This window comes from Pelecanus crispus, chromosome 1 (genome assembly GCF_030463565.1).
Source record: "Pelecanus crispus isolate bPelCri1 chromosome 1, bPelCri1.pri, whole genome shotgun sequence".
NCBI classification, from domain to species: Eukaryota; Metazoa; Chordata; class Aves; order Pelecaniformes; family Pelecanidae; genus Pelecanus; species Pelecanus crispus.
Window position 1 is genome coordinate 83,688,340 of NC_134643.1, and position 18,275 is coordinate 83,706,614.

General features: G+C 40.8%; 1 protein-coding gene across 8 annotated transcripts in view; it reads left to right on the top strand.

The window, feature by feature from the left end:
- The window catches only part of FAR2 (fatty acyl-CoA reductase 2), an 83,025-nt gene that overhangs the window by 40,812 nt on the left and 23,938 nt on the right, over positions 1–18,275 (top strand). For 4 of the 8 annotated variants that reach the window (XM_075716360.1, XM_075716376.1, XM_075716368.1 and 1 more), the window contains exons 2-5: positions 7,207–7,382; positions 10,254–10,433; positions 16,122–16,299; positions 17,664–17,708. In XM_075716360.1, the coding sequence (XP_075572475.1) occupies positions 7,207–7,382; positions 10,254–10,433; positions 16,122–16,299; positions 17,664–17,708 (579 nt within the window). The remainder of the gene's footprint in view (positions 1–7,206; positions 7,383–10,253; positions 10,434–16,121; positions 16,300–17,663; positions 17,709–18,275) is intronic. The other 4 variants (XM_075716413.1, XM_075716420.1, XM_075716385.1 and 1 more) reach the window with 3 other exon arrangements.

The window sequence follows — 18,275 nt, forward strand, 5'->3', positions numbered from 1 at the left end:
TGTGATGGCCACCTCATTTTTCACATCATTCCATGCTGTGAAGCTTCACAACTGTGAGTGACTCTTCTGCAGCCAGGGCTGCATCTCTCTCATTTGCAGGGCTGCGTTGTGTCTTCTTTCCTGGTGTGTGATCTAATGAGCCATGCATACCTGGTCAGCCAGATGTGTAGTTGTGGGTAGCTCTGTCTGGCCTGTCTCTCCCTACTATTTATGGAGGGATGTGAAAGGGAGTCTGTGTGAACTCAATGTGCTGAATGTGAAAGGGAGTCATATCCGATAGCACGCTTTGCAGCTGCTGCTTATATGTGGTCCCCTCACTTCCCCAAAGCCCCACTCCACACCATCTGCATGACTGTACACATGAAACTTGTGTTTTCAGAGGGGAGGAACCTCAGACTTCTGCACCTGTGATATATAACATGTTTTCATGTAATTGTAAGTGAGAATGCATTAGAGATCACACTGTTTAGCTGCTATGCCAAACTCCATAGACTCCTGAAAATCAACCTGATTTTTGTTAGCTACTTTCAAATGGGAAAGTAAATTTTGGTCATTTCCTTAAATGTCTTTCAAAGTTTTTCTTGGTCATTTCTTTAAATGTCTCCAAGAAGTAGTTGTCTGTGTTTGACACAGCTGTTACTCCTGGCTGGTTAGCCTTGGGGACTCAGCAAACACTCCTGAAGTTCCCTGGTGCCCAAGCAAATCTGGCAGTGAAACTTCAAAGATATCTGATTAAGGCAATGGGTATGGAAAAGCAGATTCAGATCCTATGTCTGGATAACTCTCTGCTTATTAACATTTCCGAGTGCCTACAGTGATTGTCTATAAGTAGTCAGTAGTGAATTCTGCATGGCAGGAACTGAGGAGGGATAGATGTACGGGACTCTGGTTGTAGCCAAGTGCTCCTGCCATCCTTTGGCAACTGACTCCCCTTGTACCTATGCCCACATTGGGGCATAGCTATGGAGGAGGGATGAGAATGAAAACAGTTCTGGAAAATGCATGGGAAAAAACATGTTAAATGGTTCCTGTAGGAAAAGCTCCAAGTGTTACCATCCTCCTTCCCTGCGCTTAAATGTTTCCCCTGTTTTAAATGTCAAGCGTACCATCCAATGCTGATAGTGATATCTGTCTAAGTACCACACAGGGGCATGAGAAACGTCTGTGATGAATGTAAGAAAGCTCCATATTCTGTCTGTGACTTGTCCACCCACCTATAAGATGATACTAGAGACCACAGAAAGGTTTTCCATGTCTGTCAAGTCCCTCATGCTCCTGCCTACAAAGTCTGTCTCTGAAAGAGCTCCTTTTACTGTTCCAGATTAACTGACACGTAACCTGAGTATTCTTGCTAGAGAACAGCAGGCTTTGTCAGCAGCCTATTTTCAAGGAAATTGTCCGTTTAAAACCACATCCTAAGTAGCTGGCTATACATACTAGCCTTAGTTGACCTCTATTGAAATTTACTGTCTGTCATCTCATTGTTTCTGTAGTCTTTATCTCTAAATAATCAGCTGTTTTGCTTACTAGATGTTGATCATGGGTACTGTATTTCCACTACATTAGCTCTACTCAGGGGAAAGTAATAGCTCTAGACTGAAGCATAAGCCATTTGTTTTCCTACAATGAGGAACACTCTGCTGCATGCTTTCTAACTGATTAGATGAATTATGCTTTATTTGCCTTGAGAAGAACCATACTTAAAAGAAACTTTCTGAAGAGGAAATGAGGCAGAAAGCACACAAGGGGGAAAAAAGGCTCTATCCCAATTAATGCTTCCTGAGCTGCATTTTCACACATTTCTTGACTGAGCAATCCTGATGCTTATTGCTGGAAATGTACCAGGCTAAAAATTAATTGCAAGCTAATTACTTTATGTCAAGAAGCTGTCCAATTATTTCTCAGATTTGCTACAATAGCAATTCTAAAAGTAGTTATGTACTTTCCTTCCTTCAAGACTGTATTGGAGGATTTTATCAGTGGCAAGCACAACCGGAATAACACCTTTCATCAGAATAAAACTGCACAGATAAGGTGTTTTTTAAAGAGTTATTTTCATTACTTTGGTACCTGCAGTAGTTTAGATTTGTGGCAGTCACTCATGTCCATTTATGATACTGCCCTTGAAATCACAGAGGGTTATATGCACCAGGGAATTACTCTGTGTATCTATATATAGGCTGTTCCCTAGCATTTATACACCAACACTGTTCAGAAGAGGGACTTTTCAAAATTATTCCACACACCCAATGGGACAGCTTATCCTTTAAAGGAATTGTTGCCACAGTGTTTTACCCCTTGGCCTACATCTTGCTTACAGTAAATTCTATTTCCTTTACAGAAGCAATTCATGCTTATATTTTCCTGAATTATGCTAAGCAATCCCTTCCATTTCTTTATCTGAAAGGACAGAAGCTTTTTGCCTTTTTCTTTTTTTAATTGAACTCTCTTGACCTTAATCTTCTCAGTAGTTCCTCATATATGAGCTTCATTTTGTGGGAATTCTCTGATTTTTCTCCACTTTAAATGTTCTCATACAGTAATGACTTGAAATGTGCATGCTATAATGTAAGTTACCATCTTTCGCTAATCCTCCTAGAGAAGCCTAATATCCCAGTGCCTATTAAACACACGTGGCCCTGCTGTGCACCAGAGAAGACCATTTTTTATCGGTCTTACAAAAAAAAAAAATCTGGCAACATCTGGTTAAAATAGTGTAATTTGGATCCCTTGATTTCTCGTTGGGTTTGTACCACGGGAGGAAAAAAGGTTACCTTTATAAGTCACACTTGAAAACTTGATGCTTTCTGGGTCAGTCACCAAAGCGTTTGGCCCTGATCCGGCAGAGGGAGAGCCATGAGTGCTATTGCTGAAGAGTCAGTCTGGTGCAGAAAGGAGCCACAGCGAGTTACAGACTCCGCTGACATCGTGATGAAGAGCAGCAGCCCACCTTCACCATGGCGTGCATTGCTGGGACATGTTTATTCAGCACTTTGGAAGATGAATCCTTCACCTCAGGGGAGAGCACAAGAAATACTGTTAGATAATGTCACCAAGCAAACAGGAGAACTGCTTTCTCTCCTACTTGTGTTTCTCAATGAAGTGCCATCCTGCATGGTGCCTGTAACAGTAAGTTGTTTTTTTAGGAGTGAGAACTGATAGGTCCAAAAAAGGAAGGACTACCCAGGCTTCTTTGAAAGGCAGTTATAAGACCAAACTCATGCAAGTTCCTTTTTAAAGTAGAGCATGGCTCAGGCACACTACTTTTCATTATTTTGTATTTGCTTCACCGAAAATTTCTCCTGAGAAAGAAGCAAAGCCTTTGGCATTTTACATTGTTCCATGGTTCCTTTATTTTTCAGCTGCACTGTTCCATAGATGTGCAATTTGCCCTTTCTTTGAGGTTTTTGTATCTTTGTGGTATGGAAAAATTTCTGATTGAAAGATTGATGGGCAGGAATCTCTCTGAACGATTACATGCTTTAAGGCAAGAGCAGAGAACACAAGAGAGTTACAGATGTCCTTTGAGAAGGGAGGTCAAAGCATAAGTGGGCAGGAATAGGGCCAGAGATGCCCATCAGACATACTCAACTGTAACGCTGGGAGAAATTCTAGACGTCTTGTTTTCATAATAAGTCCTTGGCGATGTAAACTGAAATCACAGAGATTAGATTATTAGTATAAATGGGAATTGCCTGATTATAACAAGAAAAATTCAGCAAATTTCAGAGTGAAATCACCACCTCTGTTGAGGGACAGCACAGCTTATGGAGAACTTGCCTCCTATTTTGAGGATTAAAATGAGAATACCAGCTATGAGGTTCATATATTCTGTTTTGGTCAAGGTAGCAGTGTTGCCCCTGGAATGCATTAGGATGTTCAAAAAGACACTGAAATCAGGATACATTATTACTGATTTCCCTCAGTTTAATTAATATTGGACAACTTGAAATCAAGCATCTTTCCTTTCTCTTCACTATAATTCTGTGGCAATTCATGTTTCACTTCTGGAATATTGCTGACTTGGCCAGTGTTTTCATGCGGTTCCAACAGTACAGCATGCCAGCGCACTTCTATCTATTGAATATATTTCGTATTGGCAGATGGCTTCTAAAAAGAAAAGATAGAACAATCCTTGGGCCTCATGCAGTTATTGGAGATTTATTATATACGCTCTGGGTGAGTTAATCAGAATTTAGAGGTGCAATTATTCTTTACCTGCAGACTAAGCATCATCTTTATGTTAAGTACTCCTTGAACTATAGGAAACAGTATAGAATAAGCTGCATTTGTTCTGTCTTTAAATCTTCTTGCACTTTCCTGTAAAGCACTGACAAGTCTGAAATCTTCAGATGCCATAAAAGAGGCAGGAGACTTTGATTAAACAGCTGCTCCTGTTATCTGATTTAATGGTGATGATGAACTGAATGTTCTTGTGATCCAGAAGGTTTCCAAAGCAGTATGCTGATTTGTGAGCTTGCATTTAGAAATTGCCTTCATCCTTCAGAGGAATGCAGTGAATCATTGGAGGGAGTGAAAAACTGCAGCTGTTGAGTGGTGTGTGGTAGTAGGCAATACCTAGCGGTAGGCATAGAAATATTGAAGGGGATATTATCTGCAGTGGGAACTTCAGGAGGTGATGGCATGTAGGCAGAATATAACTGTCCAAATTCGAGCAAGGCTAGCACTGCAGAAATACTACTGTTCTTTTTATATACCATGACTGAAATGGAGAAAGGGCTGATTCATTCTTTCTCTGCCTTTGCATTATTTATGCCAAAGTAAAACAAGTATAAATAACTCTCATTGGGTGGAGTTTTACACTCTCTTTGCAATAGAACAAACAAATGCAGAGTTGTTCCTAAAGCTCTTAAAAAGATAGCTTTGGTCTTATATGGGTTCTCTGAGAAATCTTTCCATTTAATGTCTCATCAGAGTTTGCTCGTGTGCAATCTCTCATGAGATGATGCATATTTGGACAGCCACTCTAGCATCCTCTTCTTAGAAGACAAGCTTTTTACAGACATTAATGCTGCTAGTACCCGGTTCTGAATATAAGCCATTGGGAATTGAGTTCCTGCAGTCCAGCTGGCTCTCACCAACATCTTTGTCCATTATTAGCTTTCTCTGTCTAAAAATCTGTTCTCTGGCCTAGACTACATTGCTGAAATGCACATGTAGTTGGGTGCAACTGAGAGAAATTAAATGACATTTTTGTGTCCTAACTTTTGTTAACTTGCTCAAGTTTCAGATTTATGAAGGATGTGCAGCTGTGTGTTAAAGAAAAATACATGAAGTCAAGTGTGCAGTGTGCTGCATAGTGGGGAAGGCTGCTGATGTTCTAATCACTTCTTTATCCTTAAGAACATCGAGGTTTATCTAGATTTGGTTGTCAGATAAGCAGAAAGATGGTAATCCCTTAGTCAAGCAAGAAACTGTTGCTATTAGTACCAATTTAATCTTTCATATGTCTTTTTCTTTTAGTGTGTTTAATTTATGTCACACAATGCCTGCTCTTACATAAGCACTGGGCAAATCAAAGAGAGAACAACCTCTAGGAAAACAAGAGATCATTATAGTAAGGAGATTCACAAACTCTGTGTTACTGGTGAGTAAGCTACAGAGTAGAAGAAACAACCAAAAAACACAGAGCTGCTGAGAAGCCAGCTGGCCCATCATCCTGCCCCAAGGCAGGTTCAGCTATTCCCTATCTCTCCTGGCAGTGCTTATCTAGACAGTTCTTAAATGCGTCCAAAGGTGGTGGCACACAGCTGCCACCAGCAATCTGTCCCAGTACTTTGTCATTCCTGTCAGTAGGCTAGTTACCTTTGAAGTGTGGTTACCTTTGAAATCTAGATTGTACCTCTTCAGATCCCATAGCCTCTCTATTCCATTTATTCTTTCTACCCTTCACTCTGCCCCCAAAAGGGAGGTGCTTTTTGGACTTTACTGTTATTATTATTTCACTTAAGTTGCTCAGATACAATAATGCTGGCCAGCAGTACAAAACCCTTAGAACAGACACTTCTAAAACTCAAGGTGACTTTTTTCAAATCTTACTCCAGCAAACTCACATAGCATTTTGAAATTCAGGCTTCATCTTCTTTGCCTGTGAGATTTACCATATAAAAGGTCTCCAGGTGGAACCTGCAGTAGCTGTCTGCTTTCATGGCACAAGCAGAACTGCACCCAGCCCTACTATACTATTATCAGTGACTCTGAGCTACTCACAGAGTAAAAATGGGAACTGAGGAAACTGCTGTTTTTACATAGACGCTTTTCAATGATGACAGTATTGATTTCCTTTTCCTTTCAGAAGGATTGTGTACAGTTTTCTTGCTGTTCAGGGTACCTGCTGTCTTGGATCGTAGGCAAGACAGGGTGCCAAATGCTGGCTTCGGTCAAGTCATCAGACAGAGGGTATATGGAAATGTAGGGATCTTTTCAGTGGACAGATGCACAGTCTTGTCATTCTGCAGAAGACTGGGCAGAAAACGTGTATTGGAAAGAGCTATGGATCATAGTCTTAGAAAAAAGGGGCTAGAAGACAGCTCGAGAGGCCAACTAGCTGCACACTTGTCCAGTCATGTAAAATTGCTGGTGGCAGTCAGCAGCCTTAGCAGTATGGGTTATTGAGGTTCCCCATCTTTCCATCCCAAAAGCACTCCCAGGCACCCCACAGGACTCATCTAACAGAACAAAGAGTGACAGTCGGCAAGGAGCAGCAAAGGAAGAGGAGGAGCCAGAATGTGCCCTGCTTCCCTGTTCTCCTCAAGTACTTTGTAGAACCATCAAGAAAATTGCTTGAGTCTAGTGCTTCACAGGCTTTCCCACTCCATACTCTGCCCTCCTCTTCTGCTCCTGTTATGGTCCTACAGGCTGCCTTTGAGGTCAAATAGCAAGTGGTTAGAGGAGATGTGGAGATACAGGAATTTCAGTGGCTGTCCCAGGAAATGAGTGATGCAGAGAAGATTCTTCATCTCTTCAGGGCAATGCATTACATCCTATATTTTCGTTCTGTTTCCCTGGTGAGGTTTTCCCATGGGAGGGAACAAGTGAATTAACTGTTTTATCACCTCCCTCTGAAAGAACCAGGCATTCTCTTTTGTGCCAATTTAATTGATTGATGTAATCAGACTGTCTACTAACCAAAGTGATCTCAGTAGCCTAATTCTGTACCTGATCTCTCTCTGTTTGTGCTTCAAGGTCTTTGACAGGGTCCGAGAAGATTGCCCTAATTTCCACGAGAAGATTAAGCCTATTAATGCTGAACTCACTCAGCCCAAGCTGGCCATCAGTGCTGAAGATGAGGAGGAGCTTCTGACCCGGGTCAATATTGTCTTCCACTGTGCAGCAACAGTTCGCTTTGATGAACCCCTGAAGTATGTCCTGCTTTCTGTATTTCCTAAGCATGATTCAGAATGTGCAGTAGCCTATAACACAACAATCGGTGCATCTCTTGTATAGCTGCAGTAATAATTCTCCATTTATGTTTTCATGCCACATTTTGGAAGTGTTCAAAAAACAGGTAGATGTGGCACTTCGGGATATGGTTTAGTCTAGTCTACCCTTGATTGGTTTAGGTGGGCTTGGTAGTGTAGGTTAGTGGTTTGACTGGATGATCTTAAAGGTCTTTTCCAACCTAGATGATTCTATGATTCTATGATTCTATGTGCTTCTATGCTGAATGTGCAATGTAAATGCTCTGAAAATCTCATGTGCATATGTGTGTCAAAAGTGAAGTATCCTGGCAGATTTCCACAGGAACAGAAGTACTGCAAGCTTGGGTTGTGATATAGTAAGGGAGTAAAGTATGACCTAAAATTGGGATAGGGAAAAGTGTGGTTTAGGTCAAGAGGGAGATAGATGTTTTAGCAGAAGTAGCTGGAGACAGCTTGAAGTGAGACTATGTTGTGTCTGTCTCTAAAGCTACTGTTAATGGCCTTTCTTTGTCACTGAGTAACTGAAGAGGGAGATGAGATGTTGTTTAAGAAAGTGGCCTATCACAAGCTTTAAAATACCCAAGACTCAGTGTAATTAACTGTTTAAAATAAATGCTCAATTTCTGAAGGAGCTCCCTTGGGAGTGCCTGTCCAGGCAGGCTTTCCATTAAGAAAGAACAGCAGAAATAAGCCACTAAACCAAGATTGGATCTGTGAGTGCCTCTATGCAAATCGTAAAGGTCAACAAACCAAGGTGGATGATCTGGATTGCCAGATCTTCTGTTTTTTGAAAAAAGCTAAAGCTGTGAGAGTAGAAAACACAATTGTTAATGTCAGTCTTCATTTGCTCATACATAGGCTAAATAGATGTCCACTGTGTCCACCATAAATAATTGCTTTTTGCAGCAACTGATTAGAGAACCCACCAGAAAGGAAGCAGCTCGTGATTTAATCTTGAGCTATATGTAGATCCTGGCTCGAGATAGAAGTAGCAAAGCACTGCACTGCATTAATAGCCATAAATGTTCTTAAATCAATACATGAATGAACGTGCTGTAAAAAATACATGGCAGTGGCATGTAACATCAAAGGGAAACTATGTTTTTAATAAGGAGGATAGCTAGAAAGAAGTTAAAAAGTAAAATGGTTATCTGCTTGCAGGCAGCGCAGAAACTATTTAAAGGCTGATTGCATGTGATCTGTCAAAATCTCTAACAGAATGAGGAAAATCCAGTATGATTGAACAGCAAAATATGAGAAGTTGTTAAAATCAAATTATTCCTGTCTGAATAATAAAATATATCATATGGGTAAAAGTTCTAGCAAGTTAAATGTGAAAGCATAATATTGCTGCTCAAATAAGAATTTTGAGCAGCAACTTGCTAACGACACACACACACACACAAAAATCTTAAACACGGCAGAAGTCCAAAGCCTACCGCATAATATGTAGAGCTGATAGATAAGGGAGGTGCAAAAGCAGTGCTATCAGGGATACTAGAAAAGCAGCACCAGAGAAACTAAATGAATTATTGGCATCAACAAGCAGTACATTTAGGGAATTCTCCAGATGGAACTTTTGAGGGCAGAAATCTGAGAAACTGTGTTATATTGAAATACTAGTAGATGCAGTTTTAATATAAATAGAAAAAATAAAGAGCAACAAATCACCAGGGTTAGATGATATTCCCCTAGAAGGCTAAAGGAACTCTGAATGTCTCAGCAGAAATCTGTGCTGGGCCCATATTCTGAGCACAATTCTGTTCACCCCTTCTCAGAAGGGGTACAATCAAATAGAGACGTACATGGAAGAGTAACTTCCATATGAAGAGTAGCTAAAGTAGACGTATTCATCCTGCTAGAAGGGCAGGAGGAAATTAGAAATCTACAGAAAATGCTATTCTTTGATAGCAGCATGCTAAAAAAAAAAGTATCTCTGGCTTTAGATATTGTGATCCAAACATTAATCATATGCTTAGCTTCTGTTTTCATTTATCTGGACTATTTACAATTTCTTTTCAACGTTAGTGTAATTAATGTCTTTAGTGTACACTGTACTTGATAGCATTATTCATAATCTTGTACATGTTGTTGAAAGCTTCTACTCCTGGGCTGTGACCAGATTGCATATTTCTTAGCCTTTTCCCTTCTGTGCAGAAAGTGTCTCTTCCAGTACAAAGCGTGCCACGAAGTTGAACATCTGTTCCCTGAGATCCATTGCAGACAGTCTCTAGGACAACTTCTAGCTATGCTGAGTGCTTCAAGGTCAACCTTGCTAACCAGGACTCTTTTTCGCTTATGCTTATCAGCTCTCTTCTCCGTTCCTTGGGAATTTAAGCTGTTATCTCTAATTGTGTCTTCTTTCAGTATGAACCTGTTTTTCTGTGCCCAAGGACCCTTTGATGCTTACTGAAACCATGTGTTTATCTGGTTTAGCAGTGGTTCCTTTAGGAGAAAGTTGAATGGGTACCGTGAGAACTGTAATGCCTCAGTGGTCATGTGTGTTGCAAATATTTGTTCCAGGAAGGGGTGGCAAATATGTCAGGTGTACGGATGTTAGTGGAATGTTACCTCTGATCCTTTGAATTGAGTAAAAATGTTTGAGAGACATTCTGTGGCCAGAACAGTGAATCCAACAGTATTGCTTTGAAAACTGGTTTAGCCCTTGCATTTCTTTGAAGCTTTCCGCTCTGCCATGACCCCTTCTCTTCCCTTACTTGCCTTTTCATTATTTGGGGTTTGGATAATGTTCAGCTTTGATACATTCTTTCCAGTGAAATGCATTTTGTTTCTTTCCCCTGCCCTTTTTAGACATGCCCTGCAACTGAATGCAATGGGCACGCAGCGGCTCCTAGAGCTGGCCCGGCAGATGCAGAACCTTGAGGCCTTCATCCACATCTCCACCGCCTATGCAAACTGTGTCCGGAAATGCATAGACGAAGTCATCTACCCACCCCCAGCTGAACCCAAGAAGCTCTTCGATTTAGTAGAGTAAGTTGGAACTGCATCGCCTCTTCTGACATTGGTTTTGCTTCATTCTGCAGAAGACCTCTGAATTGTTCGTGTAACCTATCCTGTGAGATTTCTGTTCATAGGGGCTGTTATTGCTGTATGGCCTTGTCTGTACGCACCATGCCAGCAAGAAATGCTGGCCATAATAGGAGGGAGACTAAGGGAAGAGAGAGAGCTTTCATTCTAGGTGGTTTCGAGGGGTACTTTCCACAGAATGCCACCCAGTAAGTCTGTCCTTTCTGGATTTTCTCTTGAAACTAGCTTTACTGGTTTTTTTTGAAAATAGGAGAAATAGAGGCTCTGTTTTGGAGTCTTTTTGTCTGGAGAGCTGCTGAAGTCACACTTTTTAAACATTTGGTTGAGCTCAACAATACTTTTACAGATACAAAATTATTTAGAAAATAGCATAAACTACATTTAAACACCCTGTGATTTCAGCTACCTCTAAATTTTTCCACACACCATTTTAAAAAAGGCTGTGTGATTTCATGAGAGTCCAGCATTGAATAAGTTATGCACGAGTGCATTTGCTATCAGGAATGGAGTTGTGATGCTTCTTTCTGTAAGACTCAGCTCTGTTGCTACCTTAGTAAGAACTGAAATTTTTCATACACCTTAGATTCATTTCTTTATCTCTTCAGCTTCCCAACGTTGTTTCCACTGATTTCAACAATCCTGTGGTATTAAACCAGAGTTACATGGGGATGAGTCAGAAACAGGCTGTTTTAGAAAGAGTTCAGTGTGAGAATCCTGGACTTTGAGGGAACAACAAAAAGGCTTGTTTAACTGAATTTACCAAAATAAAGAATAATTAGAAAGAATAACAAAATCTGCTGATAAAGGCCCCAGGACACCTTCCCCAGAGAAGAATTTTCCCACAGCTGTAACTTTGTTTTCATTTATTTGCTAGTCGTATTCCACTTGTGTGATACAAGCAACTGACCTGTGAACTAGAGCTGGTATAAAAACTTTCTTCTCCTTGATTTAGGGTAATAAGAGATGAGATGAATTAATATTCAGCAGGAGAACCACTGAGGTTTTACATCAAAAAATTGTTTGCAAAAAAAAAAAAAATTGACTAAGCACTACTCCAGAAAATTTAGTACAAATCAGTGCTTTCTTTTTTTTATTTTTTCCAGTAGCCCACATTCTTGGATATGTTTACTTCCAGCTAGTAGTCATCTATCATTTATCATTTATTCAGCAAATGGAGCGTGATAAAAACATGAGGAATGCCCTAGTGCATTAGAGCAATGGGATGCCTGGCCCAATATCTTGCCCTCAACAGTGGCATTGGGAGATGCTGTTTAGGGTAAACTACACAAGCCTGGATACTTTTTGCGATCCCTTGTAGCCTCCCAGAAACCAGAACTGTAGTATGAGGGGTGTTACATCCTATTATTTTTTGACCCATTTTTGAATCCATTCATTTGTTTAATCCCTTTTTGACCTTGCCGGTACTCTGCCCTGGAACCACCCGTGGCAGCAAGTTCCAGAAGTTTACTAACTAACTGCTGCGTAAAGACAAGCTTTCTTTCACCTGTTTCAAGCTGTCACACTACTAGTTTCATTGCATGTCCTGTAGTTGCAGCACTGCAGTATCTGCATTATTTTCCCTATTGACTACCTCTGCGGTTCTGCAAATCTCTATTGCATTCACCCTGGACCTTCTTTTCTGCAGCCTGAAGAGTCCCAGCATTTTTACTGTCTCCTCATATGCCAGCTGATCCTTGATGATTTTAGTTGCCCTTCCTCTCTGCCTTTTTTTAACTCCACTCCCTCCCTGAGGTGCAGGGGCTAAACAGAACTGCAGGCAGTACCCAAGGTTTGGTCACTCAAAGTTTTATTTAAATAGCTTCAAAGTGACACCGTTGGTCTTGTTCTCAGTACCTGATGATGTCCAACATTTCATTGACTTTTTGTCTGCTGCTGCTCATTGAATTGGAGATTTCACAGAGCTGTCAGCTGTGCTTCCAAGAGCTCTTGCTGAGCTGTGACTTCCAGTTCTGAGTTCAGCAGCCTCTCAGACCAGTAGACTGCTTTTCCCTAAATGCATTACATTACCTTAATTTACAGTGAAGCTAATCTGCCACCTTTTTGCCCACTAACTCAGTTTTAAAATGTCCTTTGGAGTCCATCGCTATCAATATTACATTTCACTGCCCCAAAAAGCTTACCATCACTTGCAACTTTGGAAATAATTAGTGTTGATGGCTCAGATAAAAAAAGACTCCAGCAAAGGACTGAATGCTAATCAGAAACATATAGAAGTACCTGGCTGCCCCAGAGGTTGCTACTTCAGATGCTTCATATAAGACACCAAGAATTTATTTATTGTCATTTGCATGTGCAGCAGAGACGATGATGTTTGAAAGGAAGGTTGAGTGACAGAGGATGGGCTTTCAGCTGTGTTCTTTGATGTTTGTCTTGGTTGTATGTTTGGTTGTTTTTTCTTAGTCACATAATCAGAGATCGGTTTTCTTTCTTACTAGATTTTTGAATTTGTTTTACAGGGTTTTTTTTACAGTTTTTCCTATGTCCCATACTCCAGAAGTTCACAACCTTCTGGTACTTTTAGTGAGACAGAAGTGACAGCATGCCCTCAGCTAGGATGGCATCTGTTTCTTTACAGTGTTTGCAGGTAGTGTTATAATTGCTTACAGCAAAGACAACTACTGCCTTCAAAGGCACTGAAATCAGGTGGGCCTTGTTGAAAATCACTGTCTTCAGGGTCATTGGTTTGGCAGCTGATCTGCAGATCAAAGGCAATAATATGAAGGAGATGCACAGGGCTGCAGAGTGTGTGGAGGAGCAGGGTGGGGAAAGTCCCTGTGATGTTTGGATGACATGATACAGGCAGAATGTGATAGAGAAAACTGAGGGACTGTGAGGCTGGTTACTTGGGGAGAGAGAGAAGACAAAGCAGGAAAGAGATGGGAGAGATGCACCTTTTATTATTTACCATGTAAGTGGAAGAGATAATATCTAGATATCTGGGTACAGAAGGTTTCAGAGAAAGGAGATTAACAGATATCAGAATGTTACCTTCAAAAAGGCAGGGGAGTTAAAAAAGGAGACAAGGAAATATAAACAACCCTTGTCTTAATACACTTGCAGAAGAGCACTTTAAGAGGCATGATCACACAACTGGATGCAATAACAGATCCATTTAATGATGCTTTTGGCCATGCGATTGATATATGCTTATGATGCTTAGTCAGTTGAAATCCCAAGTAGGACTCCTAGCTGTTTCTTTTTCTGTTCTTATTCTCCTATTATATTCCTGCTTTGCAGTGTTTTGATACTTAACCTGCAAGTAAAGCCTTAGGCCTCATCTGTGTAAACCAAAAGTCACACTTCTACGTGCTGCCAGGCCATTAGAGGAAACATAATCTGCCACATCAAGCAAGGTTTGCATTAATCTAAAGCTGAGGGAAATCAGCTTTGAAGGGTGTGCTGAGGTAAGGAACAGCACACAGTGAAGTGTGGGCTGAAGCAGAAGTGTTTTCATTATTGCAGAAGATGTAGATCCGTCATCACTTACAAGAAAGTGAGTCTTATTAATGCAAAGTGATTAACACAGAAAGTTATGTTTTCCTATGGCAGAGTAATTTGGTTCATATATGTGGTGAAAGAGGAGGTTACTAATTGTTTAATTTGCATCTGTTTCTACGGGGCAATTGCAGCAGTTAGCAAAAGCAGTAGCTTTGTGATTTAGCATTTCAAAATCTTCAAAGTAGGTCACAGGAGTAGGAACAGTTCGCCTCACTGAACTGTCAGCTCAGTGCTCCTGTGATGGTAATGCTGGTAGATCAAATCACCTGGTAGGATGGTACCCTTCAGACAGGCAGGAGTGTGGTCCTCTCGATGACCTTTTAAAGTAATGCAGAGAGGCCTGTCTGGAAGGATGAGGGCAAGGGGAAATTGCTTCTCCTTGTACTTCTACACCTATCTTTGCTTTGTGAGAAAACTAACCTGTAAGCCCCTATTATTTAAAAAAAAAAAAAAAAAAAAAAAAAAGAGGAGGAGGAGGGAAAAGAGACTTGTATGCAGCTTAATCTGAGTTTCCAAATGAACCTAGTCTTCCTCCAGGCTCTGCAGAAATAGACATCTCCTTTTGGTAGGGTGGTAATTAATTACTCGACAGATTCAAACAACAGCAATTTATCTGAGACCCTGAGGAGGCTGGGTTCAGTGGCTGCCTAAACAGGCTCTGTAAATTAAGTCAATATTGTGTGCTGCTTATAGCCTCTGCGTAGTGCAACTATATATTTTCTGCCTTGTTTCTGAAGCATGGGACTGGGGTTGCAAAGGAAAGTATTTGTGCCAACATAAGACTTTTTTTATTTAAAAAAACCAAATTCTGTATACTAAAAAGTGTCAGATTCTTTTTAACTTCCAAAACTGAGAGATTCACTGAATTCAACTCCCCCCTGCGAACTAATTTGCAGTTTCAGTGAATCAGTGTTTTCTCATACAACAGTTTTCCTGTAATATTTCCATCTGTGTCTGATGAGAGCCATTTAAAAAGTGTGCCACCTGAGCCATCAGGTGTTTGTATGTTTAAGTTGGTGTGATGAAGTAATTCTCCAGGTGTGACAGTCCCCACCTTATTCCTCTCCCCTTGACCTCCACCTGTTTCTGAAATTCAAGATAAGGAGGGGTGAAGAGAGCATCTGCAGGAAGCAGTATCCTTGTAATGCCCCTGGGAAGAGCACACCCTGTAAGTCCATTGACTTAATTACAAATTGGATTATAGGAGTTAATCTTTGATTGTGTGGTGTAGCACCAGACTGCTGAAAGCCTGTTGGGGATTGGCAGCAGTGTGCAAGGGCTCTGGAAGTACAGCTAGTTCCTGTCCTTTAGACCCAGATGCTGGCAGGACCAGTGATGGCTTGATGGTGTGCCAGGGAAGAGCCTTTGAGCCTTAGGCCCTCACTGCAGCACCATGGTGGTAAGGGCCACTTTTTTAAGGGTATATATGTAACTACTTCTGACAGATTAGATATTTAAATACCTTAAAAAAAAAAAAAACCCAAACTTGGTGGTTTTTTTTTTTTAAAGCTGTTAGCACTGACAGTTTCTTAATTTCCTGTGTGAACAAGCCAGTGGGAAACCAGTAAGAAGGAGCATCTAACATTGTAAGTTGTGCTGCTGGAATAGTATCTCTGTAGTATGTTGTTTTAGCTTTTGAGACCTTTGTAATGCTACTCAAATCAGTTAACTGAAGGTTACCAAGAATCTCCTGAAATGTACTTGGAAGTATATAGGGACTGTGTTGGCTAAGGGTGAGCGCTATCTAGTGAGAGTGCTAGGTTGGAAAGCTCCATCAATCTGTAGACCGTGGCTATATCTACGTTACAGATTGCAGCGATGCGTAAAGCACACAAGAGCTTGGTTTAGAATGAGGTTGTATAGATACCTGAAGTTGAGCTGGACATTGTAGCACAAAGCTTACCAGGGTTATTTTGCATTTTGATGACAAAAGTAACCTTTCTCCCAGAGAGCTGTTCTAAATTCAAAGCAGTTGCTCCTTGTTTTGTCTAAAATGGCTTTGACTTTCTTACCCTTTGTTTCAGGTCAGAATTCCTGTCTTACTGGTCTTTTTTGCCTCAGTCTTTTCTCTCTCTGCATGGTGGATAATGGGGTTTTCCTTGTTTCCTGTAGGTGGTTGGATGAATCTATCATTCAAGACATCACACCCAAGCTGCTTGGGGACTGGCCCAACACTTACACCTACACCAAAGCCTTGTCAGAATACCTGATACAGCAAGAGAAAGGAAACTTGAACATTGCTATCATCAGGCCATCCATCGTGGGAGCTAGCTGGCATGAGCCTTTCCCAGTAAGCATGAATACATAGCAATTCCCTGCTGAGAGCCCTTTGATACAGCTGTAATTTCAGTACTGTCAGGAATCTGTCCCTACCTGTAGCAATGTCTGCTTGAGAAACAGGTGCCACAGTTCATAGGAAAGTGCATGGAAGAGGTGGAGGACCTGTGCTGGAGTAGAACAGCAAGCCTTCTTCAGCATCTTCAGGAAAGACTCTTCCCTGCAAGTGAAAAAACCCCACATTTAAGCAATAATAATAAGAGCTGGGATAATAATAGTGCAAAATGCTGGACTTGGAACTGACAGTCTTACACGCAGAGGATCGTGCCCAGAGAGATGCATAGAGGAGTTTCTGTACTAGCTGGGGAAACATGAGATCTGAGGGTCGGTCACAGTCCTGATGCATTCTGGTTCAAGTCTTTCCATGGTCTAGTCAGCCTATTAATGAGGTCCTGATGAGCACCCTAGACCTCATGTGGCCCTTGAAAGCATTTGATAATGTCATGTGCAGTTAGCTAGTATCTTTGTCTTATGTTGTTAGTTGTTGAATTCACTAGATTCACACTCACATGGGCCTATTGCAGATACAAATGTCAGCCATGCAGTAATTAAATGCAGCTGTACTTTTGGACTGAAATAATTCACCAAGCTAAATATACTAGTAGGAATAATGTGCCCTAACATTGCAGCCAAATTGGAAAGGCAACATAAAGTCACCTTTGGCTTTTATGCAGCTCAAAGCACGCCAAAGATGGCTGAGATACAGTTGAGGCTCTGGGCCAAGCTCCCCACCTTAGAAGGACAGGGTGAACTCTGTTAGGTGTCATAACCTATTTCAGGTCAGACAGCTCATCACTGCTCTTAACTCCAGCTCCCACAAGTGGCAGTTTCCCTGACCTGAAGTAGGATGGGATTCAAAAGTGGTATGGTATTTTTTTCTTCCTTGCCTTAGAAATTAGTTGGAGAAAATCAGTCTCGCTGACATCTGCATGTTTCATGTCAGAAGGTATATAACACACGGATGGTTTTCAGCAAGTATGACAACACCAAGATGCTGTAGTGTTTAAAGCTAGAGTTTATTCCTGTAGCCAAGTTGTTATAGGAAAAGCAGTTTCTAAAAACAAAATTTGTTTCTGTTGTTGATGGGTAAATTGCAGACAGTATGAGGTATCATACAATGCATCCCCTATTTAAAATCAATTAGGTACTTCGTACTGGTTAGCTTCCTGGCAGCTGTCCCAGATAGGCTGGCATACATCTTAACTTGTCTCATTGCTTCTTTGTCTACACCACAGCACTGTGACCCTTTCACCATTTCAAAGCCTGTGTAAGCAACATGTCATTAAAAGAAATAGTAATAATTCTTCTTTTTTGCAGGGTTGGATTGACAGCTTCAACGGGACAAGTGGAATATTTGTTGCGGTATGTCTAGTTACTGTTTAAGCTCCCTTTAAAGTGGAGTTAGAGTTACTAAAATAGCAACCCTGAAGTTACTCTAAAGCCCCACTTAGAAATTGTGTGCAAAAAAGGATCATAGCAATTTTCTGAATCCAGCAGAAAGATGTCACACACTTGCCATATGTCTATATGCCTGTAGGACCCAGAAGACTGTCTATTTAAGCTTCACTCAAAAAAAGGACATTGAAAGAGTATTCATTTTGCTGGTTCACTAAACGCGAATTACAGTTTTTAGTTTTGGACAAATTTGGCCAAATTTTCAAAGAAAGTACAAAAGATGCATCCTTGAAACTAGGGGTAATTCACAGATGTCAAAGCTTGAATCTCATAACAGAATTTAATTTTACAGGCAGGATTACTGCTACAAGGCAGGATTACTTATGCTTTCATTTATCTTCGTATGTATTGTTTCCAAGTCCACTGCTATAGTTTGTGACCACTCTACAATAACAAAGACTCTGGGTCTCATTTGCCATTGCTTTGTACAGAAACTTTCCATGTGCAGAGTAGATCTAAATAATGTGTATAACT